A 27189-nucleotide genomic window follows, 5' to 3' on the forward strand; every position below is an offset into this window, starting at 1 on the left:
ATTTTTGTTTTCAGATTATAAGACACAAGAGAGTTTTCTATTTAGGGACTTAAGGCAAAGCTGATTTCCCCAAAGAATTCCTGTGCATAATCACCGTCTTCCCATCAACATAAAGAGGAAATGACTGTGAGAATAAACAGCATCTACCAGTGAAAAGCCATGACCCAACACATGGTCTCAGTAACTGCCCACCAACACGAGGTCTAGAAACCACCATCCTTACCCTATATTGAGAAAAAGCAATGACTATGATACAGTAAAATTAAATAATACCATAGCACATAATGGAATAAACTTTTAAATATTTTTCTTAATATGTCAGACTTAATACTATTTGGCATGAGAACAGGTTTTATGTTGTAAGAGAAAAAAAAAGTTCCAGGGATGCTCATCCTAATAATATTCCTTGAAGTAACAGCCTGTAATCTAGTTTCCATTTGTCCATTGGAATTTCGCAGCAAACCCTGACTTGATAAAATAGAGGAAAAGTATACAAAATGTAAAAAAATATAATATGGAAAGAAAAGTGTGGCCACAACCAAATGTTAACAGCAGTGAAGAGGCAAACAATTGTGTCCATGAGTGATGTTGTTTTCCATCTTCATACCTCTTATTGGATTTCCAGCACAGCAGAAGACTTCCTGACAGTGGTAACAGTGTTCAGCCTAGACAGGGAAGAAAAATACAACTTAATGTGCATACACATGCACAAATATACCTACATACACCAAGGCATACCTACTTACATAAAAGGATGCTTCAGAAATGGAATTAAAAGGCAGGTTTACTGGCACAAAACCCACATAAAGTTATTTCTAATGTGCATTTCCTATGAAGTTTTTGAAGGTCTCTTGTAGGCAAGAATCTGAGATATTTTCATGCCAAAATAAACACTGTTTCATTCCATTTTTATGTACTTTAGCTTTGATATCTGATTTAATTTTGAAAAATATAAAAATAATAAATCCGTCATATGCAGTTAATGAATCCCTTGGGCAGATCTCCCCGAACACCAAGCTACTTGGTTACCACATAAGTCCTGTGCCACAGCGAGTTTCCTGCTTTCTAGAACAAAACTCACTGCACAGCTACTTACATTTGAGCAGGGCCCTCTGTTCACCCACAGCATTGCAAACTATTACAGTCAGGTGGAAGTTTAATTATGATAGCAATGCTAGGTTTGGGGGCATGATCTTTATTAAAGTATTAGCAAGTAAAATGCCCCCATCTTCACTGATTTATGTCCGAGTCTTTGAGCATTTTGTTTCCACCTGAGTTATGCCCAGCATCTGAAGTCACCTTCCTGGTCACTGACATAGCTGGCCTCAGGAGCTCACTGATTTTCCGGGTGACTGTGCATGAGAATCATCTGAGAAGTTAAACAAACAGCTGAAGGTTAGGCCCAAACCAAACCAACTGAAGTGGCATCTCTGGATTCAGAGTCCCGAGTGCTCACCATTACACCATGGAACCTGCACCTGAGGTGGCATCTCTTCAAGCGGGACCATAAAGCAGTTTTCAAAATTCCCTAGGTGTCTGGTTTATATAACCAAATGGCAAAACATAATTTACAAAATAGGAGAGACTACTACAGATACCAGTAAATACTACAGAGACCAAGTTGGGGAAACAATAACATTTTGTTGCTCTATCACTGTGCTCAAGCAAACGACAAATCTCTAGAACTGTATTGGTCATCACGGAGTTGCATGAGCAAATTAAAAACAAGATAAAAACGTACACATTGAAAATGATGTTGCTGCTGTGGTTTTAGAGAAGAAAAACAATTTGGAGATAAACTACCAGTCTTTAAGAGCATGTTCCCTATAACAGTTCTGATTTGGATCAGATTAACTACTTACATCCTTGAACTGGGATTATCTTTTCACATCACGCATCTCCTGAAGCCAGTTCATCAACTTCTACTAAAATTGAGTAGGACCAAGTAGGAAGCTAGGAGTGAGTTTAACTGGTAATAAACTGTTAAAAACCATTCAAGTTGTACTTTCACATTCACGTATTTGCTACATTAGAATATTTTTTGTTTGAACTCAAAATATTTCCCAGTAGAGTCTCCTATGTTTAGCAAATACACGTTTCAGAGCTCAGAAGCAGAATGTATGAAATCAATTAATTCAGCTTAATTCAACTTAATTGTCTTGATAACACAATAGCCATTCTGGACTTCACTCTGTGGGTCGCCAAATCATTCACTTGCTTGTTCCTTAATAGCAGCAAGGGTAAGCAAAAGTTTTTTGGCTTTTTGTAGGGATAAAAAGAAATCTGATGGTCACCTACAGCATTCTGCTCTTCATTGAACATGGGCAATAAAAATTTTAAAATAATAATAAAATACAATCTGTGATCCAACCCCTCATCAGTATTCCTTTCTGGAAGGCACGCCAGCCTCTGGATCTCTAGGGCTGTTTGCTGCTCAGACTAGTGCCTGCTTTGCTCACTGTAAGTGGACATTCTCCAATGTGGAGATAGTCCCAGTCCTGCTCCAGCAAAGCTATTGTTCTGTACTGCAAAATATGGCCCACAGGAACAGATGACGTGTAGAGTCTCTCTGGCTGGCTGGTTGCTCTAACGGTTTCTGTCCTAAGCCAAACTTGGCTTCCACCTAAATTTCCTTCTTTCCATTGAGTGCTGAATATTTATGTGCTGCTCACAATGGTGAGTGAACATAGAAGACACAGAGCCAGTCAGAAGCAAAATAATGAGGTAGATGAAGTGCTTCCAGTAACTCCTGTCAAATCCCCAACTTAAGATGAAGAAGTGCCCATTATTTTCTCCTTCAAAGACTCCACTAGAATTATTCACTCTACCTGTATTCATAATAAAGTGTCAATAGCTGATAAGGACAAAGTATTATTACTTCCAAAGAATATGCATTATAGTATTTGGATCCAGTTATCCAGTTCAAGAGAGAACACACCTGCCTCCAGCAACATAAAAACCCATTAACAATTGTCTCCTAAGCCCTTTCACACATCCTATTCGGTTAAATATGGGAAGCACACTTAATCTTACTTGAACCTCAATTTCCTCATCTGAATAAGAGAAAGAAAACAAGGGCTCTTGTAAAACTACAATAACCTGACGCAAAGAAAAAAAATACCACCTGTACCTCCTTCCTCTGCCTTCCCAAATGCTACACTTACTATAATTATTTCCCAGATAAGAGAATCATTTGGTCATGAGCATTTCATTTCAGATCAATGCCACATGGAACAGAGTTGTTGAAGTAAAATGAGTTTAGTTCCAAACTAGACATTCATATACGATGGCTGCTCAAGTAGATACTGTTTTGTGTTTTATTTAACCCAGAATCAAAATTAAGATCACATGTCCCAGTACTTACCCATGTTGCTCAACAATGAAATACCTGATATCTTAATCTCAGCAATTTCAATAAACAGAAAACAAAGGCCTTCTTATATAAGCTCCTAGATGATATATTCTAAACCTAAAATAGCACAACCAAGTAACTTGTACCCCACAGAATTTTGAAAAAAATAATATGACTTATTTTCAACTTGTGAAATTTTACCTGAAGTCTTCTAAAGACTTCTTCTTAGTTTGTTTCAAACCACCCGTTCGGCAACAGGAAAATTTGTAATCAATGACTTGATAGATGATGGGATTGTACATGGCTGCTGATTTAGCAAGGAGTGTTGGCACCACAGAAAGCTGTATTGGAATGGAGTCTGGCCTTCCAAAAGCTGACCACACAGAGACCACTGCATAAGGAATCCATGCAATCAAGAATCCAGCACAAATCAACATTGCCACCTAATAAGGAAAGGCATCAGAGAACAGAATCAACAGACCAGGAGAGCAAGAGATTGAAACGACAAGAGTGGAAGAGGAGCAGGTCATCTTTTACAGCCAGAAAAGTCTAATATTTTCCCATTATTTTGTCCATAAGGAATCATTTCACAAGGTTTCTGAGAAATTCAGTTAGAAGAAGTTATTGTACTTCTTTATCCCATTTATTATATCTTATCTGTTCTGAACTCCAGAATCTCAATATACCAAAAATCCAACATATAATACAATAACAGCTGTCAGATTGTGCCTGTATTGGGCAAGAAATCATAATAAAAAGATAATCAGTGCTCCTGAGATTTCTAGACTTCTCAACCCACATTCACTTATAAACTTGACAGGCATATGTTCACCTTGATGAAATTTTAAATTATCCATATTTGCCTCAGGAAATGTAGAGAATTTGCCCTGGTTTGAAATTCTAATATGCATCTTCTTTGGAGATTTCTATTAAATGTTACTTCTTTTGACTCAAGTTTTTCTCAAGCTTGACATTCAGATAGTGAAAGTTCACTAGAAATAAATCAAAATAGAGCCATCAAGTTTCAGTCAAAGGAGCACAGTAATATAAAATTAGACTTCTCCAGAAAGCACATTTCTCTGACACAAAATTATAATTGCTTTACAGGGTCTTTTAATTTTAGAGAAAGTAATACTTAGAGATAAGAGTTAAAACACCCCATGAGTTTCTCATCATATGCAATTCAGTCTTTAATAAAGTAGTCCTAATTAGTGCCCCGAAGCTACCTACCTTGTCCCCATTAATCATCTCACTTCAACACATTCATCTTAGCTCTCTACAAAACACTGTGCCAAGCCATGTGTGGGGTCACAGTGGATTGCTTTGTATCCCCCTAAAATGCAAGTAGATGTACTATCAAAGTTTTCTGTGATTTAAGTGTCAGCTCAGAGAACAAAATTACATCCTATTGGGCAAATAAAGTTTCATTGAGTATGTGTCATAAAAACTGCCCGTGGATCAGTAGAAATAAATAGTAATGACAGCAACTTAGAAAAGCATAAAGTGCATGGTTGCACAGTGAGCTACTGCTGTAAGAAAATGCAGGAAAGCAACAAAAGGAAATGATGCTTGAAAAGAAAGCATCATGGTATTTGCAGACTTGTACAACATATTAATTTGCTTGCAGCTTAGTTATATATGCTTTGAGGCACTAACAGATTTTTGAGCAACAAACATGCAAACTCTACTCAAGATTTGCCTGCAAATTAAAACACACAAAATATAAAACACACAATAGACAAAACATACAAAAATAAAACACACAGAAAGGAATTGACAGTAGAATGATTATTGTTTATTCATTGAATCAATGAATCTTACTGAGAATCTTGTATATGTTTTGTGGAAAAAAATCAATGAACAAAGCAGACACATCCTGCCTATACAGAATTCCCACCCTTAGCAGGATTGTTCAGGCAAGAATTGATATCATAACATCACATGACTCAAATGTGGCCAATTACAAGATTACACACCCTCAGATGCAATAATAGAAACAGGGATTGGCACATCAGTCATAAAAGCTTGATAATGCCAATCTTTGGAATTTATAAGGGCTTTCTATGAAAAAGGAAAATTTTATCTTCAAGCGCCCACAATCCTGGGAAGCTGGCAGGAAGTTATCTCTATCACTTCCTCTCACTGTCGCTCTAATCTTAGAAGTAAGCCCGGAAGTGAAGGTATGTAACAATAGGCATCTCTATATCTGAATAAGAGGAGGAATCCCAGTGAAACAGTTCAATAGACCCTGACAGTACGACACTAGATTTTCTAGATTTGTACATGCCTACAATTCCATGATGAACTTAAATAGCAGAATGCTAAACTTGTACTGTTACTAGAGGACTATACTGTTATAATAATATGGGGAAAGTGATGGGAGGGGAAAATGGGCAGGAATAAATGGGAGGGAAGGGAGGAAATCCCTATACCTACAAATAATTTTTTTAAAGTAAGGCAGTAATTCCCAACATCAGGGTAATGGCAAGTTATATGCAGAATCAGTGATAAAGGAGTGAGATGCAAGATATTTTTAATAATAATAGTTAAGGCAAACATATTTGTAAAGCCATGTTTTGTTTTGGAAGTTCAATTGAATGTGTATTTTCTTCTAACAAAATCATATCCATCCATTTACATTTTTTTTAAGATTAACTAATTGATTTAAAAGGCAGAGTGAAAAGGATGTGAAGCAAAAACATCTTCCATACCCTGTTTTACTTCCTAAATACCTGCAACAGCCAAGGCTGGGTTAGGCTGAGGCCAGTAGCCCAGAATCCTATCTTGGTCTCCCACATGACTGACAGAGACCCAAATAGTTGAACACCTCCTTCTGCCTCTCAGGTACTTTAGAAGGAAGGTTGATTAATGGAGGCAGTACTCTAGTGGTCCAATATGGGTGTGGAATGCTTTAGTGGAAACAAAGCCATCACCTCCAGGAGGTAGCAAGAACACTCAGGATTCGTTGCCTGTGTGGAATGTATTTACTTTGGGAACACAGCTTAGAAGGTGTGTAAGAAGAATGAATCTGCCCTAAATTTTCAGGTGCTAAAATTATACCCAGGTATTTTAAGGTTCATCTCTGAAAATAAACTGCAACAGCAAAAAAAAAAAAAAAACCTTAACATCTATTTTGCTCCATTTTGCAAACAGAAACCCTGAGAAATGAATCAACTGAGCCCAGATCTCCCAGGTGTCTTACAACCCTGTTTTAGGGTCCTGAGCCAAAACTGTCACCAGCGCTTAACACTGAGAAACTGTTAAGACCTCATGCACAAACAGCCAGCTCTCCCCTGGGCCTGATTTTCTATCTTTCTACAAAATGACACCCAGGAGAAATTTTCATTTGGTTTTGTCTGTGGGATTTTTTTTTAATGGAACAGATGTCTCAAGGTGCACAGTAAGGACCTTCTTTTTAAAATTCCCTAAATAAACATTAACTATATAAATAAAGTTTGTTTCTGCAGATGTCTGTGGATTTAACATAGCTCCCTCCCTGCTTCTTTAGTAAGTCATATGATCATTTCACAGTATCTCAAACACTGTTTTCTGTGTTGCTGCTGAAGTCATTGACAAAAAAAAAACAGATTAACACTTAGTCCATAATATTTTCTATATTTTACATATTTTCCTTTTGAGGGACTGTACAACAGAGAAAAAGGAAGGATTTAGAATATTTTCATTATGTCATCTTGTAAGGGCATGGAGCTATTAATTATATTGTGGTTTTAAGCATAGCAAATAAATCATTGCAGTTCCTCTCAGATTAGAATAAATCTGAATATTTTAACAGAAATTGACTTTCAAGCTGAGAGAGGGATAAACAGCTGGATTTAAAAGGTACTTAAAAATGTTATGGTTTTGAACTAACTACAAAGTTAATATTAGACATCTTCATTTTATATACTCCAATTTCAAAAGACTCCCAAAATACTAAACATTTAAGCACCAAAACTATTTTAAGAGAGACTCCACAAAAATCTCCAAAGCCTTCATTTTATCCTCTATTTTTTTCCAGAAATTTCTATGTATCTTGATATATGTTTGATCTTCCAATTAGACTGTTTCTTGTTCTTCTCAATTCTAACTTCATGTTTTCCTGAGTTCTCACTTGTTTCCAAAAATGTCTCACCCAAATGTCCTTCAATCAGTTTTGACACCTGCACTGTACAAATTAACTTAATTCATTTTTCCTTCTTTCAATTTTATTATTATCTTCTGCTTTTTTTGAAAAAGCAATACAAGTGTTTTTATAAATGTTTATTGGCTTTTTATTTACTTGAAAGTCAGACTGGTAGGGAAAAAAAGAGGGAGATGGAGAGAGTATGAAATCTTCCATCTGCTGGTTCATACCTCAAGTCCCCATAACAGCCATGGCTGCACCAGTTTGAAGCCAGGATATAGGATGGAGTCCTCCAGATCTCTCATGTCAAAGTGGCGTGGCCTCTGTATTTGAGCCATCATCTGCTGCCTCCCAAGTGCATTAGAAAAAAGCTGAAGCAAAAATGGAGCAAAACTTGATCCCAAATACTTCAATATAGGATGAAGGAGTCCTGGTCATGCCCTAACTCACCAAACACAACACTTATTCTGCAACAAAATTTTAATTCCAAAATTGGTCTTTTTAGTGAAAATAAATTCCCAGAATATGTGTATACCTTCCAAAACACTACGGTGTGATGCTACCTGATTCATTAAAAATACAACTTGCTGCAGAGAATCAATTGATGTAAATGCTTTCTAGCTCTAATTAAGGGGTATGCAGTGCCTCAAGAATGATGTCCACAAGTACTCAGTTCCAACAAATTAGTCACTTAAAACCATAACTGAGTAATAATGTGATCAAAGTAAAAATTCTATGTTGTGAAAAATACTAGAAGGATGTTCTACTTTGGGTCCAAAAACATCTGAACTATCCTGGAAGACATTCTTTCTTAAAGAGAGAGAAAGAGAACCTTTCTTTGTGGTCAGGCAGAGTGGAATGGGGGAAAAGATCATGGGCAAAGATAGGACCCAAGGTGTCTGGGTCATTATAGTCACAGTGCAACATCCATGACAAGTGTGAGGGAGATAGGATTGTTGATTTTCTGCATACACTCATTTCAGAAGGAGTGCCCTCCCTTTCTACCCGACTCTGAGACTGAACTGTGAATAAGGCATCATTAGCAGTTAAAAATGCATGATACTTAAAATAAACAGACAAGAAGAGGATATGGAATTTTTGTGAAATACATGAGAAGAGGACAAGGGACTGCTGTAAAAGTGACATTTTATAGAGAGGATCAAAAGGATGAAAGAAATTCCCATCAATAACATTGAGTCATATTTCAAAACCAGCTAGACTATTGACAACATGGTATTCCAGTAACTCATGTGAAGTAGGTCACCAAGAGTGAGATCACCACGGCAAGTGCACTGAGAGAAGGGAGAAGGAAGATCTTGCCTGCTTGAAGAGAATGCTATTGATAGGAACATAGGGCTGATTGAAAGTGGATTTCCAGTCCAGTACCTGCGGGTCTTACTACTGAATTCCAAGGGAATTCAAAGAGGAACAAACTCCAGATCAACACTCCTCAAATTATTCTCAAATATTGAATAGGATGGAATTCTGCCAAACTCTCTCTGAGGTTACCATAATTTGCATACCACAACCAAAGAGATGGCATGAAAAGAAAACTACAGCTCCGTGTCCTTAATGAATATAGATGCAAAGATTCTCAACAAGATACTAGCAAATCAAGTCTGAACGTATATCAAAAAAGATCATGCATCACAATCAAGTGGATTTTATCCCAGAAATGCAAAGGTGGCTCAACCTCCACAGATCAAAAAACATCATAAATCACCTCAATAGCATGAAAGACAAGAAACAGATGACCTTCTCACCAGAGGCAGAGACAGCATGTGATAAGATTCAGCATACCCTCATGACAAAACCCTTCCAAAATTACACATAGAAGCAACAATCCCCAGAATCAGGAAGGCTGTGCATCACAAACTAAAAACAATCAATCTAGTTGGAAACTGCACTAACCATTTCAATAGACAATTTTCAAAGGAAGAAGTACAAATGACCAACAAACTTACAAAAAACTGCTCTATATCACTAGTCATCAAGGAAATGCCAATCAAAACCACCATTAGCTATCACCTCACCTTGTCAGAATGGCTAAAAGTCAAAACATAAGCAGTAACAAATCCTCTTGAAGAAAGGGCAAACACACTATTGGCAGATATGTAAATTGGTGCAACCCCTGTGGGAAACAGTATTGAAATTAAAAAAAAAAAACTAGAAAGACTTGCCATATGCACTACCAGGTATATACCCAAAAGATGTCAACACAATGAATCAAAGAGACACCTGTGCCATCCTGTCAAAGCTAAAATTTAAAAACATAAGAAAGAAAAAAGAAATAAATGTCTGTATGTATCAGTATTGCTGAAAACACAGATATGTAAAACCTTGTTTTATACCTTTATCAAACCAATGATAAGTGTCGTACTGAGCTGAGCACCAAAGATCAGGATAAAGAATTGGATAGCAATAGAACCTGCAGTACTTTGGGGCATATGAGCTTCATAGACCAGCATCCTAAAGAGAAGCAACACATTGCAGGAGAAGTATAGGAGAAACTGGGCAGTGCTGATGAGCTTAAGGAGGCTCTATAATTAGAACAAATCAGAGATGCAAAGTGAGCCACAGCACCTAGTAAAACCACTGGAAGGAACTTGAAACAACTCAACAATACCAAGTTAATGATAATTACATCAGGAGGCTCACCCACCATCGCCAACATTGAAAAGCCCTTCCTGGAATGGGTTGGTAACCCTGGGAAAAGGAAATAATCCTTGATTCTACTGAATTTATCCTGATTGCTCAAATTAAAATTTATTTTACAAAGTAAATGTGGTTATAAAAGTGAGATTATGTGGAATCACAGAGATAAGAATACATAAAAATTGTGAAAAAGAAATAAGATAAACTTTCTTTGATGCAATTTTTTTTAATCTGTGCCTAGGTTTCTCACACCCTGCATTTTCATTTGCCTTGAAGATTTTGGAGACTTATTCTTATATATATAAGGACAATAACCTAGCTAAACATAATTACAGCACACAAGAAAATGAGTTTTGATTGTAGAACTCAGCAAAGTAGGTTTTAAATATTAAACTTTAAGACCAATCTATTCTGATTTTCAGAAGTACCAGGGAACAAGCAAATTGCCAGTAGCTGAATATGAGCGAAGAACCCTGAGGTTATAAAAAGGCCCAGGAGGCAGCTGTTTCTACTTACTTTTATTCAAAGGGAGAATCAAGGTCAAAACTAAATAATGATTGAAAACAGTTCAAATTTAAGATGCTATTATGCTTCCATACAGTTGAATTTTGATGTCTATTTGTGTACAAATGTTGATAATTATAAACATTTTAGATTTTGGTTATTTATTTATGTTTGACAAATACGAATGAAACGTGGACATACTATAAAATATGCCATTATCCAAAATATCATTTGGGATATGTTAGATGAATACACATCTATTTATAACTTTAAAATATTGTACATACATATTCCTAAACTATTCATCTAGCATATATTGGGTTAATCTGGTTCAGAGTGAGCCTAACTACTTGATCCACGCTATCCAACTCAAGCATAAAGACAGAAAAAAATACCACACTAACTGGCAGATGCTGAGCTGTACCTGCTATGTGCCCTGAGTCAGAGGAGTGAACTAAACAAGCTGCCCATCCCAAAAATACAAAAGTACAAGATGCTAGAATTAACTGGGTCAAGTTGTACATTTCAACTAACAGAACAGATGATTTGTCACAGAGTCAGAAAAATCAGATAAGATCCCCATGGGAATCAGCACCCAGATGCAGTAAGACCAACAAGACTGGCTGATTGCATCATCGGCAAGCTAGCAAAAAGACAGATGAAGGGGACAGCAAGAGCACTGTTGCATGAGACCTCTTAGCATGACGTTGAACAACAAGGCTTCCAGGTAAACTGGGGCCCACTTACAACTGTGATGGGTCTCACACTGTTTCCCTGGATGTAACTGGGTACCCCACCAACTACTGAAAGTAAAAGTTTCTTCATTGGTGCAAATGTCCAGTTCCTAAAGCAGTACCAGATACAAAGCAGGATATAATTTATGTTCAATTCAAATTTAACTTCAATTATTTCTTGGATTAAATTTCAATTTTAGGACCCACAGAAAAGGGGTGAGCATTTAACCTGTGGTTAAGATACTGTCGAGGGACCTGGCACAGCAGCCTAGCAGCTAAAGTCCTCACCTTGCATGCGCCAGGACCCCATATGGGTACCGGTCTAATCCCGACATGCCTGCTTCCCATCCAGCTCCCTGCCTGTGGCCTGGGAGGGCAGTCGAGGAGAGCCCAAAGCCTGGGGACCCTGCACACATGAGGGAGACCCAGAGGAGGCTCCAGACTCCTGGCTTCAGATCAGTGCAGCTCTGGCCATTGTGGCCACTTGGGGAGTGAATCAACAGACAGAAGATCTTCTTCTCTGTCTCTCCTCCTCTCTGAATATCTGACTTTCAATAAAAACAAAATAAAATCTTTAAACAACAAAAAAGATACTGGCTAGGATGCATGAGTCTGTCATGAGATTAGCTGGGTTCAGTTCCCGACTCCAATTCCAAAATCTGGCTTCATGCTAATACAGACAAGGGAAACTGTAGTGAGAACTTGGGTTCCTGCCACCCATGTGAGCGCTCAGGGCTCCTGCCTTTGGCCCCAATCCAGTCCTAACAGTCTAGATACCAAGATATTTCTGGTATTTGGACGATTAACCAGAAAATGGAAATACTCCCTCTGTGTGAGTGTTCATTCCTCTAATGCTGTCTTCAATAAATTTTTAACTCACAGATAAGACATAAAGGAAAAGCTGGAAATGAAGAACATAATTCACAACGTCACGTGTTATAGAAGTATTTGCCTAACTTTTTCAGCCAATTATCAGACTAAATTAAGTAGTTATACAGATTCCACATTTTCATTCCTAAATTATTCTGCTATCAGGTGACTTGCAGAGGTCTAAAGCAATGAAAGAGAATTTTTCCTCAAAGCTTCTTCTAGCTCAGCAAATTTAGGGAATAAGGATGAACTAAACAATACAGAATGTTTAGTTCAAATTGTGTAAATGAACGATCTTTGCATGGCTTCAAAAACTGCCACTTAGACAGGAAAATATTACTAGGATCAAGGTCCTAATAGAAGAAGCTGGCTTCAGTCTGGAGGGAACTATCTGCTATTGATCCCAAAGACCAATGCGTCTGAGAGAACACTTAATGTGATCAATTGGGATATGCGAAGAAATGATTACAAAGTGCATATTTGATTCCATCTTTAAAACAGGACAGCCATCATAGTTGATCAACAGGCTAATCCTCTGCCTGAGGTGCCAGCCTCCCGTGTTCATGTCTCAGATGCTGGAACCTCCAATCCAGTCCCCTGCTTATGGACTGGGAAAGCAGGGCAGGATGGCTCCAGTCCTTGAGTCCTTGCACCCATGTGGGAGACCCAGAAGAAATCCCTGGCTCCTGGATTCAGATCAGTTCTAGGTATTATAATCTTGGGAGTGAACGAGAAGTTGAAAGATCTCTCTCTCTCTCTCTCTCTCTCTCTCTCTCTCTCTCTCTCTCTCCATCTCTCTCTCTCCATCTCTCTCCATCTCTATCTTCCTCTCTCTGCCTCCTGCCATCCCTCCACCCCTCGCATAAATCTACCTTTCAAATACAAACAAATATATAAGACAGAAATATGGCATACTAACATTTAATACACAGTTCAGTGGTGTTACCTGTGCATCACCTATATTGAAGTTATGTGTTCTGGAAAATATGTTTTCAGTACCTTTAAAGTGTGATAACAACCACTTTAGACTTTACCAAGGATTCCTGTTAGGAATCAGTGTGAAGAGAAAACTACAGCTTCTGTAGCACCTTCTGTATATGAAGGACAGAATAACAAGCTTCTACCCCTTTGAATCTCCACAATTACACTAACATATTTGGCACTGTTTCTGGCACGCAAGTTAGGAAACAGAGATCCACAGAAGTTAAGTATCCAGCTCTGAGCCACAAACATGGGTGTCAGTGAAGAGTATGTTACCAACTTGTGTGTTCTTTTCCTTCAACCACAAATTATAAAGAATTTCCAACTCTGAAACATTATCCAAAAGATTCAACACTACAGAATTTGCTCCCGTATTAAGACAAGCTCCCCATGGAAAGCTCTATGAGATAAATGCATGCTCTTTCAGCACTCCAAATGGTAGAATATTGCTAATTATGCCCACCAAAGTCCATGCGAAAATGTAGATATATGCTTTATAAGTTATTTTGTTACTAAATTAACTTTTAAAAATCAAGTATTCCCCATTCAGTTGAGAAAATCTGTCCCCAGTGCATCCATTAAACAAATTTCAGTAACCATCACAATGGCATGTGTAAGAGACAAAAAAAAGAGAGAGAGAGAAACAGAGAGTACAGCAGAAGACAGAGGACAAACAACGACTCAAACAATTACAAAGTTCAGAAGTACATAAACAGAGAAGACACTAAGTTTTCCGCCCATCCTCTTTCTCAATTAGCTTCAATTGATAAGAAAACACCATCTGTGAATCATTACTACAATTACCTTTGTCAATTTCATTTCAAGAACATGGCTGCCGTGAATGCGACTGTCGAAATGTGCTACTTCTTTGGATGAGGATTTAACTTTGGCGATAATCTTCACATAGGAGAACACGATCACAGCCGTGGGCAGCAAGAGGCAGAAGAAGAGGATGTTCAGGATGAAAACCTGCCCCCCTACGGAGGCCTGGGCCAGCCACCAGTCCAGGGTGCATGAGGTTCCGAAGGGCTCAGGTGCGTAGTCCCCCAGACCCACCAGGGGCATGGTGGTCCAGAAGGAGGCATAGGCCCAGATGACCGCCAGGCAGATGTAGGCATGCCTTCTTTTCAGCCAAACCCCTGGAGGTGAAAGGAAAGCATTACCTCGATGTAATCTGCCCTATACCCAAATACCTCCCCTCGATACATCCAATTCCACCTCCAAAGATTTATTCCATTGAATTCTGGGAGACGTGAGCAGACAACTGAAGCCTGAGGGAGAGTGCGGTGAAGAGGGACGCGTTGCAGAACCCGGGCCTGTCTCCAGGAGAGTAATTCTGAAGAGATTTCACAAGGAGAGTTTTCTCTGGGCACCTGGGAGCTTTGCAAAGGAGAAGTGGCAGAGGCTGGGAAAAGGGAACAGTACAAAGATGAATGGACGCTGAAGATGCGGTGGCTCTTAGGAAAACATCTCCAAAGCATGTGTCAGGGATTAACTGAAGGGGAGTTTTTTCTGGGAGAAGAGTGAGAAATCACAAAATATCACCATGTCTTCTAAATGTCCTTCTTCTCATGTGTGGAATTTGTCTTTCTAAGAACTTGCTCAGTGGGGGCTGGTAGATTTTGTTCATTACACTACAAAAAGTGGTAGACTGTCAGTGATTTGTGGAGATTTTGAATCTTCAAATATTATTCATGTAGCCAAAAAAAAAAAGGAAAGACAGAGAATCTAAATAGGTAGCATGATGTTCTTTCTACAAATGAAATTCTGTGAAAATATTTTCAGGAAGACCAGAAAAAAAATGAGCTCCACTTTTTAGCTCTATTCTTTAAGCAAAAGGAAATTCCAAGGGATAGAAACAATGCAATCATCTAATCTGAGAAAGGCAAGTGATTTTTTGTTTTCTGAAGTTCAACACAACTACCACCACCGTTAGTTCAGCTTGATAAAGTGCTGTATCCTGCACAGGAAATTGCCTGCACACCTGACTCATCACCTCAAAGTGGCTAGGGAGGGAATGCTTACTGCTTTGGTTATGCAAGAGTAGATAAAAATATATACCTATATTTAATAAAAGCTAAATGATTTCTTCAATATAGAGTCGGGGCCTGCCTCTACTTGGTACATTATGAAGTTTGGGCAGTTTAGTACAGCCTAATTGTCACTCCTAGTGTTTAAGCTTTCTCATATACTCTTTCTGGATGTTCTGAATTCTTCACAGTAAAATCAAGGGAAGGATAAAATGCTTACAGATTTTGAAAAGGGTTAAAGGCTGTAATGTAAGAACCTGCTTTGCAAACTAAGAAGCACTAGTCCATCACAAATGTTTATTCCTGTATGTTTGTCTAATTTAGCACAAGAAACATAACAGATTCTTTCTATACACAATGGTCTCTATTCCTTCAAATACATGGTATTTTGCATAATGAAACTTGTCAAGCCCAACCAGATATGGGTAGCACACATGTGGCCACAACACAAGTCAACTTTCGGTTTTCTATTGTAATGGATAAAACATTGGCAGAAATGCTCATAATTATGGGAATGTGCATATATGCATACTTATAAGCGTTTATGGTTAAGGTTACTTAGTGAGGTGTTTTATACTTACATTCGAGTGTGGTGAAAGGCTGTCAAGTACAGGAGGGAGTAGATTAGTAGATTGGTTCTGTGTTGCTCCAGAAGTCAGAACTAGGACCAATGGGTGGAGGTTACTGGGAGGCAGTTTTGTCTCAATATAAGGAATAACATTGTAACAATGAGAGCAGACCAATCAGAGAATGGGCTGCCTTGTGCTGTAGTAATCTCCCCGTCACTGGTCACTGGAATTATTCAAGAAGAGGCCAAATAGTTGTCTCTCGGGGATGCATTAAAACAGCTTACCGCAAAACTGGGAGAAAGGTCTACATGTCCCCAAGTGACCTTTCAATTCCAACCTTCTAGACTGTGTGGAAAGTTCCATAGTGCTTCAGATCAAATTATGAAGCTGTACTATTGAGGTTTGATATTAGAGGAGGCATAAAGTATATATAGTTTTCATACAGAACCATGCCCTGCAATGAGTCTGGCAGTGTAAAGCATCATTTCTTTAACTGACAAAAAGCCTAACCTCAAGACTATATTTACAAACAGAAATGCCAAGGTTTAATCTCTCTTGAATACTTCGAGGAAATACTTTTGCCTTCTTATCTAAAAGATCAGTGGTTGAATTTAAAATCTGCTTAGTTTGACCAGAAATAAGATTTACAAATAATATTTTCCATGTCTAGAATATGTATGATTGTATATTTTTAATCTTATGGAAATATTGATGATTTGGGCTATTTATATTGGGTGATTTAAATGTTTAGAAAAAGATATGCATTTTTTAATGAGAACTGAATCATGAAGACGATGGTTCATGACCCTCCCACCAATTCACGAATGGTGTTTTGAGAGTTTGGGGTCTATAACGGAAAAGTCAACCACAATGAGAGCATGACAGCTCAACTTTGTATTTTTCCACCTTGGTCTCCTGGCTATACTCTCGTCCTGTGGTCCCAGCCACTCTGATTGACAGATCAGAGCAATGATAGCAGCTTTATCCAGAAGGAGTCTGTACTATTACCTGGTTGTAGCTGGCTCTCAATATTAAAGTTAAAAATGCTTTTTCACATTCAACAGATTTCCAAAATTTCAATAAGCAAAGTGCTAAAAAATTATATTTCACTAGCTGAATCATTTAATTGTTTAAGAATGCTTGGACTGTGAAAACGTGTTTAATTGCTGGCTTCGCTTCATCAATTCCTTTTACTCATATTTCTATTTACTGATAACAAAAGAATGTGAAGTAGTATTTCAGTATGTGTGCCTTTTCACATAGGAACAGTTATATGGTACTTTAACTTGAAACTGAACGTTTTGGAACTTCTCTCTGATATTATAGGAACCTTAAATCCTCAGGGAGAATCAATAGTTTTATCCATAATTATAGCCTCTACATGGAAAATCAGATAAGCATCTTGGGTCTAACATCCTTTCAATGTGTTTTATTTCTTTTGGTTTTGTGGCAGAACATGCTAGAAGTTTATGCAGTTATATAAAGAAAAATATACTCTTCAAATATTATAGCCAAAACACAAGATATCGCTATAAAAAGTATTAAAAGAAATCTGTTGACAAAGGGTTCAAATACTTCAACATTCATCAGCACAAGATAAGCTATAAATAGAAATATTCAATCTCTGAGGTTATTAACAATGTTTGTGTATTATCTGTGTGACAGTGATTCCACCCAGCTTTGAGAATCAGGAAGTGAGAAACCTTCCAACTTACCATACGACAAATAGCAGATTTTCAGGTACCGATCCAGGCTGACGGCCGTCATGGTGATAAGGCTTCCACAGCCAAAGAAAAATCCAGCCCATCCATACCAACGGCAACCAATCCAGCCAAACACCCAACGGTGACAGAAGCAGGAGATGATGGTGAACGGCTTGCCTACGACTAGAGCACCAAGCAAGTTGTCAGGGGGAAGAGCCCTGCAGTGACAAGGTGCCTCCCGACCTCAGGTCACCTGGCCCCTCCTCTTCCGGAAGCACAGAGGCACACCTAAATATGCTTCAGCACACAGAACTGCTGCCCTAACGAAGTTCCAAGATCTCAGAACAGACTGAGATTGAAAACCTCTCTGGATCATTTCAGTCGTATCAATAAGCAAGTATAATAAAATCATTCTCAAGGAAATTTCAATGTAAATATCACTATAAGGAACCATCTTAAAGGGACCCAGCTTCAGGAAGTGCAGGGAGTGTTTTAGTGGGTAGTAACAACAATCTGGACACTTTTAATGTTTTACTGAAGCGGTTCATTTGAACCCTAAGAAAAAATAGCAATGTTGACACTGATTTCCCCTCTAGAGTACCCAAAATCGCATTATTTTTTTCTCCATCGAATGTTAGACATCCCAAGCTCATGGATAAAAGAATATTGATTGGAAAGAGATTTGGAGCATGCACATCTGGATGTGTTCAACTTCAGAAATCTCATCTAGAACCAGAGAATCTCCAAAACAAGGATCTGATGAGCTTTTCTGCAAAACAAATAGGATAAAATACTTACATAATCAACAATATTAAAGAAGCTATTATACATGCTTCTTAGCAGTCAAAATTGGAGTCTCTATAAATTTTTAAACATTCAGAAATGTATCAGTTTGTGTGTAATACCATTGTCCAAGTGAGTTTCCACATAAAACCCTACACACATTCCATCAGTTATTCCTTAGGAAACACTGCTCCTCAGACGACAAAGTGTCATTGAACTACAAACAATTCATTAACATAAGGCATGAGCCCAGAATTCAGCAGTAATTTGATGCGAAATTCTTAACTCTTTACATAACATTCAAATATCCAACAAGAAAACCTGTTCAATTCAAAGATGGTTGGGAGACGACTCCCGAATAATTACAATTTGACTCAGTTAGTTTCTTAATTTATGGTAGTATATCTCTAGGATTTCTAGTTCAGTGGTGAATACAGATCATCATGCAAGGACCAGCAGGTGGAAAGGCTAGAGGCCACAGATGGGGCGGAGGTTTTCAAGGGCAGACAAGTCAAAACCAGGGGGGAGGGGCATGGGGAGGGGTGGGGGGATTCCCAGAGCCTATAAAACTGTCACATAATGCATAATAATTAATTTTTAAAAAGTCAAAAAAAAAAAACGGAATAGGATCAAGTTAGTGTGGTTGTGCGTAAAACAATGGTAGCAAGAGCTGCTTTGAGCTTGCCGCTTCATCAAGCTTTTGGTGAGTTGCTGCGGTGTGATCTAGTAAGTCGGCTCCAAACATGGCCACATGTTAGGATCACTGGAGAAATTACTTTGCTTTATTCGCTTTAAAAATCAATACTGAAAACAGCCTTTAGATAGGCTGGGATCATTTGTCTGGAATGAGCCAGACATCAGGATACTTTTTAGACTCTCCAGGTTGCTGTATTATGCATTCACAATTGTCAGCCTTCGGTATTCACACAGCAATATTAGCTGCACAGGTGAGCAACGCTCTCCGGGTTGTGCTACTTGTAAGTGAGTGTAGCTGAGCAAGGGGGAAAAAAGGCAGCCAAAACCTAAGGTTTATTGGAAGGGAAAGTACATTACAGATGTTCTGACTGATCTGATTTAATCAGCAAAAGCTGTCACTTGAAAGGTAATGCTTTCTGATTCATTGCTGTGAAGACGTGCACAGTAATGAGGGGGGTTGTGCAATTTTAGAGCTGACTCACTTGGTTGAGAGTATTTTCGATGTTTCAGACCAATTAAAGACAGTTTCATCCAAGCCTAGGCTAATTCAGCCTTAAGCAGGAGTCTGGCATTATCCGCTGGTGAAGGATGAAGTTGAAATGACAGGTGTCATCCAGGCGTTTCATCTCAGTACCCAGAGAGAACCTCCAGGGGCCTTCTGGGTGAGTGCGCTGGGAAAGCTATCATTGGTGTTGCTACACCGCCATCGTGTGGCAACTTCTAAAATGACAACCATTTGTAACGACGGGTCCGCAGATGCATCCTATTTTCACAGGAAAGGACCTGACGTCATGCTCCTGTTAATCAGCAAAGTGCATTTACTTATCTTAGGATCAGATGATATTGAAACCTTCTCATTTGGAGTAAAGTATCGCCCAAATAACTGAGACCACAACATGTGTAATGCTAGATAATAAATAGATTTGGTACATTGGGATGAAAAGTTCACTTAGGAACAAAGAATTAAGTATAGGAGAACATTTGAAGAGGAGAACTTTAGATGAGAAATTGCTGAAAGGTTTTTAGTGGTAAAAGAAGTTAATATGTGCTGTTCAAACACAATTTCCCCAACTCTAACCATAACCATGTGCTAATCAGTAGACCCTGGAATCCAAAGACTTATAGGAGCACTAGAATGTTACAGCAGAAACTGACGGGAGGTGATCTACCCAAATATCTTTCATCTTCTAAGTGAATTATATTTAAAGAGAGATAGTATCCCAACTTTTGCTTATTGTGTTGTCATAGAAGCAGAACCAGCAAAAAAAGAAACTAGCTCTTCTCAATTTGGGACATATAAATTGATTCCCTGGGAGATTCTAATTTCAAATATCTCGATATCCATGTTACATTTCCAAACACTTAAAAGCAAAACATCTTGGTGAGGGATCATGAGGCATTTTTTGGTTTCTCAGGCAGTCAAACCTGAGAACCACTGAGCCGTAAGCTTTCTGTGCCTGCATTCTGCTCCTAACTCACAAACACCAGCAGCCAAGCAGTCCCCCCCCCAACTTCTTGTATTCCCCTCAGAGCTGTACTGCCAGTCACCCTACAGGACCCCATTTGAGACCACCTGCCAAGGGAGAGCATACAAAGACACGGAGCTCCAAGCGGTGGCCAAAACCCTCCTAGTGAGTTTGATTTCTGCATGGTTGACCTCGCTGCACATCTTGTGCCTGGCACTTTGGAAAGATTGAATGCATGTTAAATGAATGATCTCTGCAGCCAAAAACACCACAACCTCTGTAAAGATGCTTTGAGGAGGAGAAGCAGAGCCAATGCGTACATTAGAAAAGCAAATTGTTTAGACCCACAAGAAGCAAACGGCAGGGTTGTGTTTACCTGAAATCCCCAGATCACAGACTGCTAAGTTGATAGTCATGATTTCAGCTGGTCTGAGCTTCTTCTTTCGTCTAGAAGACATATAAAGGACATACCCATTTCCAAATGTGGACAGAATCCCTACAAAGAAAAATAAAAAACGCCTCATCGTTAAAACCATGATTAAGCATTTACTTGGATATGAAACACTCCTCAATTTTTTTAAAAAAAATCGACACCATAGATTTGGAGGGCAGTGAGAGGACTCTAAACAAAAAGTCTAAGTTAAGAAGATGAAATAAAGAGCATGAGTTGTGAGTGGGTCTGGCAAGGGAGGGGCTGCCTCCCAAGGGCTGGAGTCAGGGTTCTCAAGACTGAACTTACCCAGAAAATGAAACTGCTGACTTGCAGTCAGACTCCGCAGGGTGTGGGGATCCCATGGGCCAGCGTGGACCGGCCCCCAAGATGGAGCATGTTCCTCAGCCATCGTTACAGATGATTGGCTTGATAGAACTCCCTCCCTCTGATAAGTAGGGTTAAGCCCTTGGCTCTGGATAGATTCTAAGATGAAGCCAACAGGTGCCTTTTGTCACACTGTGGGCTCCTTCAGAAGAGGCAGGGGCCAGGTGAGCCTGGCATAACCTCCTACAAGGGAAGAGTCATCTCCTAGAAGACTTCCCAGGACATCAATCTCCATAGGAGACCTGGACTCTGGGTGTGTGGCAGACAGGACCACTTTCATCTGCTGCTAAAATAGGTGTCAAGGGTAAGTGGGTGACAATTGAGAACACAGGCACTCCCCCTCCCACCAAAGGGGAGAGAAAGTGACCCTCAACCCACCAGACCTACCAATAACAGCATACATGTGTTCCCGCTTTTTTATATCCTTTCATTAACGAATGACTGATCGACTTTCGCATTACAAGGAAACTGTCCCAGTTTAAATCCAAAATGACCCAATCCCTACTGACTTTATTTAAGAAAAGAATACACCTACTTCCATAGCTTAACATGTAGAGTAGATTTCCTCAGGAATTCTTGCTTCATAGAGTAGCTGTGTATAAATGAGAATCTGGTACAGCTGCCTTCGGTAGTAAGGAATAAGGAGAGTATTAACAGGAGAAACCCAGAGTTTTCTGTTTTAACTTCTACTTCTCCACCACAATTCATTTTGGGGGCAAGGAAAGGAATGTGTCTTTCAGCCGATGGTCTGAAACCACCAGGAACTGACTGCATTGCACTCTTAGAAAATTCTGACTCCCTGGAGTCAGTGCTACTTAATGGTCCGCTGAAACCTCTTTGGCTTTCTTAAAGCACAAGAGGAGAAAAGCAGAGGAGATTATGGAGTTCCAGAGCAAACCAACTAAAAGAGGCTCATGTCTCATAAAAGGAAACCAGATAACACAACGCACTGGGAAAATTAAATTGTGAAAACAGGGCTTGAAAAGTTATAAAACAATGCCACCTGTGCTGTATCCCAAAAAAGTTTTAAAACAAATATGCATATGCATTCCACATGAAAATTCATTTAAATATCTGTTATCTGTCTAGAAATCTTTCAAGGATATTTGCTTCTTGCTTTCTCTTTCTAAAATGGTCTTTACTATCCCTATTTCATAGGCTTCACCCAGTGCCCAATGTGTTAGCAAAACAGTCAACTCTGTTGACTTTATTTCCAAGGCCAATCTTACTCACAGATGTGTTGTAAAAAAAAAAAAAAAAATTGCAAGTGTATCTTTAATGATCATTCAAGGAAAACAAGAAGGTAACGTGAGGACATTTTTAGATTATCAAAATCCCACATCTCTTTTTAATACCTACCAAAAATATATATATACATATCTAGAACATTGATATGCCAGGTATTTACACAGGAGAGTGGAGCGTGCATCTCTAAATTTTTCTTTTACAATTCAAATGCAGATTTATTTTCATCCCTAAGACCTTCAGTGTTTAACGAAGCTCACCAAAAGCATCTTTCTGGGTATATTTATAAGATGTGATCTTAGAAGAAGGTGAAAGTCAGACTCAAGGCCTAGCCCCAGGCTTCCGACCAATCCTAGCCTCACCTGAGTGACTGCTGGGCTGCACGTTTGCCGTGGCCCAGCTCTGGGGTTCACCTGACAGTCTCCTTAGGGACTCTTTGAACATGTCTTCCAGTCACTGCCTCAGCACCCCACTCATCCCACCTATCCACTCCACCTGCCTCTCTCCCCATATTAAGATGACTGTCTTTCTCCCTGTTTTGTGTTGAGTCTGGAGAGGCTTTTCGTGTTAAAGATGTTTGGTTCATGTCCTGCCGCTCGCTGAGACAGATTAACTTCAATGTGCAAGGTGTTTGTTTTGCCAGCATTTTGAAAGCACTTACATTTAATAAAAACGTAATGGAGATTTTACTGCAGGGTAGGCCCTCTTTCTTCAGATTGCTCATCCATTATTCCCTGCTATGTTCTCAATTACTGAAAGAATAGCGTAGGAAGCATAGAAAGACCATATAGATCTGTGTTGGAAAAGGCACAGGGCAAAGGACACGGGGTCCTTAGATAACTAAAACGCTAACTATAAAGACAAGGACCCAAAGGATCATGTGGCAGCAGAATTTCTGACTGCATGTCACCGATGAATTTTTCCTCAAGCATTGACCATAGAGGAATCACGAGAATTTTCTCATGAATTTTGTCAGTTTCAGGCAGTTAAATGAAAATCTTAGCAAGCAATAAATAGATGAGAGTAGAAGAGCATGGGGTGCAGGAAGAGCAGAGAACGTGGGACGAAAGGAAAAGCAGAGAGAAGCAGAGAGAAGAACAAGGGAGAAAGCAAATTTGACCCAAGAAAGATAAAGGCAAAGAAAGCTGAAGACATAACCCATCTGAACACTGTGCACCCAAATTTAGAATAAATTTAATTTTCAGGAAAATGTTAAGGTTAAACCCTTATTGTCTAGACTGCTGATGCCCAATAGGAATATAACATAAAAGATAAGATGTGTACCATATGGCATAGATCTTTCAACTGTTTGTGTGAAAATGAATTCAAAAATAGAATGCATTTTCCATTCATGGTTTACAGACCCCCTCACATGCATTTTTGAATTTTCTTTTAGCCACATTAAACAGAGTAAAAATAGGTTGGCACATCCATTTTAATAATGCATTTTCTTTAGTCTAACATATTCAAAATAGTATGGGTTCAACATCTATTTAATGTTTTCTAATTATTGCTAAGGTATTTTACATGTTTTTTTTCTGGCACTGAGTCCTCAGGACCTGGTATGTATTTCTACTGCAGCATAGCTCAGTTTGAGAAAGTCCTGGCTCATTTGCTCAGGATCCCCTTGCGACCCCTGCATTGTTCTAGAAGCAGATGAATGCCTTTATGGACATGCATAGCATCTTTCAATTGCACTCTGACTTCCACTTATTGCCAATACCTTTCTGCATTTGTTACCAGAATCATTTAGCTATGCTGTTGTGATGTAACTTTACTTTTGGGAAAGTAAATTCAGTGTGTCTATGTTCCCTATATGTCTGGGCCAAAATTTCTTCTTTTATGAGAAGATGAGACTAAACTAGATGGTTTCTAAGATTCATTCTGGCTTAAAAAAAAATCTTATAAATCTGTCAAAAGCATTTTTTAAAAGATAGAAGTACTTTTAAAGTAAAATATCATTATCATTATTCTTCGCATTCAGATGATAAACCTAACAACAAAGTAAATAAAATGAAATATAGTCTTAAAACACAGAATTTTGCCATAACTAATCCGTGGATTATCCATGAAATTTTTATCCCCAATACTGAAGCTGATAGCCTACAGAATATGGACGGTCACAGTGCCTTCCGACTACTTTCCTCCCACTCTTCATCACCCGCAATATATCCCAGAAAACTAGAATATTTTGTGTAAAACTCACACTGTACATCTATGAGATTGCTAAATGCAGTATTCACACAGAAAAATTAAGGAAACTTACCAATTATTGTAAGATAAAAGCCTGCCACTAAATCTGCTTCCCAGGAAAGTTTGGAAGCAAAAGGATCGCCATCTCGGAAGTAGTGCGGCAGGTGCTCATCCTGAGGCAGGGCAGTGTCATTCAGTGCCATGCTGTTCTCAAGACACCAGGAGTCTGAAAAGCAAATCAGTGGAAATCCCAAAAGACCTGAATCAGTCAGTACGAATCATCTCAAAAGGGTATCCTCCGTATTCAACCAAAAGACACATTCCCACAGTCCCGCATGATTCTCTTTTAAATTATTGATGGATATTTTAACATTTTCTTCAATAATCCAAATATATCAATACTTCATATTTCATTCTGTGTCTTTCCCAAGCTTGCAACATTCTCTGCTACCTCACACCCACCTTGAGTGATTAAGTTGAAAGACAATTGTCCGTATTTACTATGCTTTAGCAATTTTGCAAAAGTCTGGCTAGGAATTCATTGAATGGAGTTTTACACTTTGTGTATATATTCACTTGTCAGAGAATAGTATTTGGTAATTACCCAAATTGCCCAGAAGAGCATCTCCATCAGTTATATGTTCAGTGAACTACACAGTTTTACAAAGAAAAGAAATAGAGCGTTAAGTACAAAGAACACAGATGCTTCAGTAAACAGAGCAAGGAATTGGGACATTTTCACAATTATTGCAAAATTTGAGGCTATTTAGAAAATAATTGATCTTGATTGTAAGATATTTTTCTATATTTTCCTAAAGCAAAAAACAACTGTATTATTTCCTAAAACTACTTCTTCAAATACATTCTTTCAAAGTACAGATTGCTGGTGCCGGCTGAAGTCTTGAGCAATGAGGAATTCCCAAAGCCCACAGGTCTTTGTACTATTTCTATTGAATTGTGATATTAAAAGGTTTACAAAAGCTCTTTGAAGGGTGTTCTGAGAAATCAAAGTCACATGCTATCCCAATCTTGTAGCATTGAATAGTTATTCCCTAAATAAATCATGCTGTTGATGACATAACTTCCTATGAAGTAATTGTTGGTATATTTCTTTTGAAACAAGGAGATGAACTAATGCAGGCATTTCAATTTTTTGAACTTGCTTACTTCAAATGAACCAATAGATGTCACTGTTCAGCCCTCTGGGAAGAGAGATTACCAGCCTGCAAGTGTAACATGGTGTTGTTGGGTGAGGGGGTGATCAGCAGACATGCAAGAATGTATCTCAACCTCTTCTAAAGAGATTGCTTTAACCACTTAGAAGGGAATTGTGCCACACTAAGCTGCCAGTTAGATGAAGCTATTGTTTGCAAGCCCGCGCAGCTTGTGAAAGCTGTGAAAAGCTGTACAAAAAGTTTCAGGCTGCCAACACTCTCTGCCTCTCAAGATCTGATCAATTAAAGCTCATTTTAAATTTCAAGCACATAATTTCTCTTTGACTGCCAATCATTCTGGTAAGTTCTCTCCTCATCCTGATTTCCTTGTGATGCCTGGATCTCCAATATAAGCTCCTGGCTGTAAGCTGAAAATCCTCTGACCTTGAGAAGTTTATTTCCACTCTGAACCACAACTGCTTCATCTACAAAATGGGCAATATCATTGATACCAATTACAGTTTTGGGTGAAAACATTGCTCCCATCCATTCATAATTCATGTATTTATTTATCACAAACCATATGAAGGCCTCTCATGGTTCTGTGGGTTTCCTCACTTGGGAGATTTGCTGTGAATTGGTGCCTTAAAGATACTGAAATTAAAGGTTTTTCTTCAGGAGGTCTCCTCACAGCCCTGAAATCTTACCACCTATCATATCATATCTGTGTTTCAAACTATGTGCTAGCACTAACTGGGGTTTGTGACACATACACGTTGATGCGTCAGGTTTTACCTTGGGGATTTTTACTCAGTGATTGTCTCTTCTTGCTCAGTGAGTGCTCTGCAAGCTCAATTAGCAAAATCATGCATGCTTCTCAATTTTTTTTTTGCTCTTTTTTTGCAGCTGCAGGTGCTTATTGAGCATTAAGCCATGGTACTAATCGTACTCGTATGATGTAGTATTTTCCTTTTATACATTAAAAATAAACATGAAATCACCTTCACATGCAAAGTAACAATCAAAACATAAAATAAATCTGGGGCTCAAACTACAGTGTGTGGATGGGTCACTTTTATCCATTAGTTGGTGCTAATGAGGTCTTGGCCTTCTCCACAGGAGAGATGTTCACGGCCGCAAGGAAATTAGTAATCAGCTAAAACTGCCTGTCAAACAGAAATGCACAGACACACTTCTGGGTTTTTGGTTCAATAAGATGCTAGAGAAGAAAATAAATATTTGTATTGTTTTTCATTTCATTAAAATACGGTTGGAAATATAAAGAAAAAAGGAAGGAAATTGGTTGAAGAAAGA

General features: G+C 38.6%; 1 protein-coding gene across 1 annotated transcript; it reads right to left on the minus strand.

Annotated features, from left to right (window-relative positions):
- Window positions 1–610: 610 nt before the first annotated feature.
- Window positions 611–25007, minus strand: OPN5 (opsin 5). The gene is made up of 6 exons (XM_004590534.2): window positions 24795–25007; window positions 20843–20962; window positions 17534–17704; window positions 14024–14358; window positions 3554–3795; window positions 611–665 (listed from the first exon to the last, which is right to left on the minus strand). The coding sequence occupies exons 1-6, from the start codon at window positions 24922–24924 to the stop codon at window positions 611–613; spliced, it is 1053 nt and encodes a 350-aa protein (XP_004590591.1). The 5' UTR covers window positions 24925–25007.
- Between the last annotated feature and the right edge of the window lie 2182 nt (window positions 25008–27189).

This window comes from Ochotona princeps, chromosome 1 (genome assembly GCF_030435755.1).
Source record: "Ochotona princeps isolate mOchPri1 chromosome 1, mOchPri1.hap1, whole genome shotgun sequence".
NCBI classification, from domain to species: domain Eukaryota; kingdom Metazoa; phylum Chordata; class Mammalia; order Lagomorpha; family Ochotonidae; genus Ochotona; species Ochotona princeps.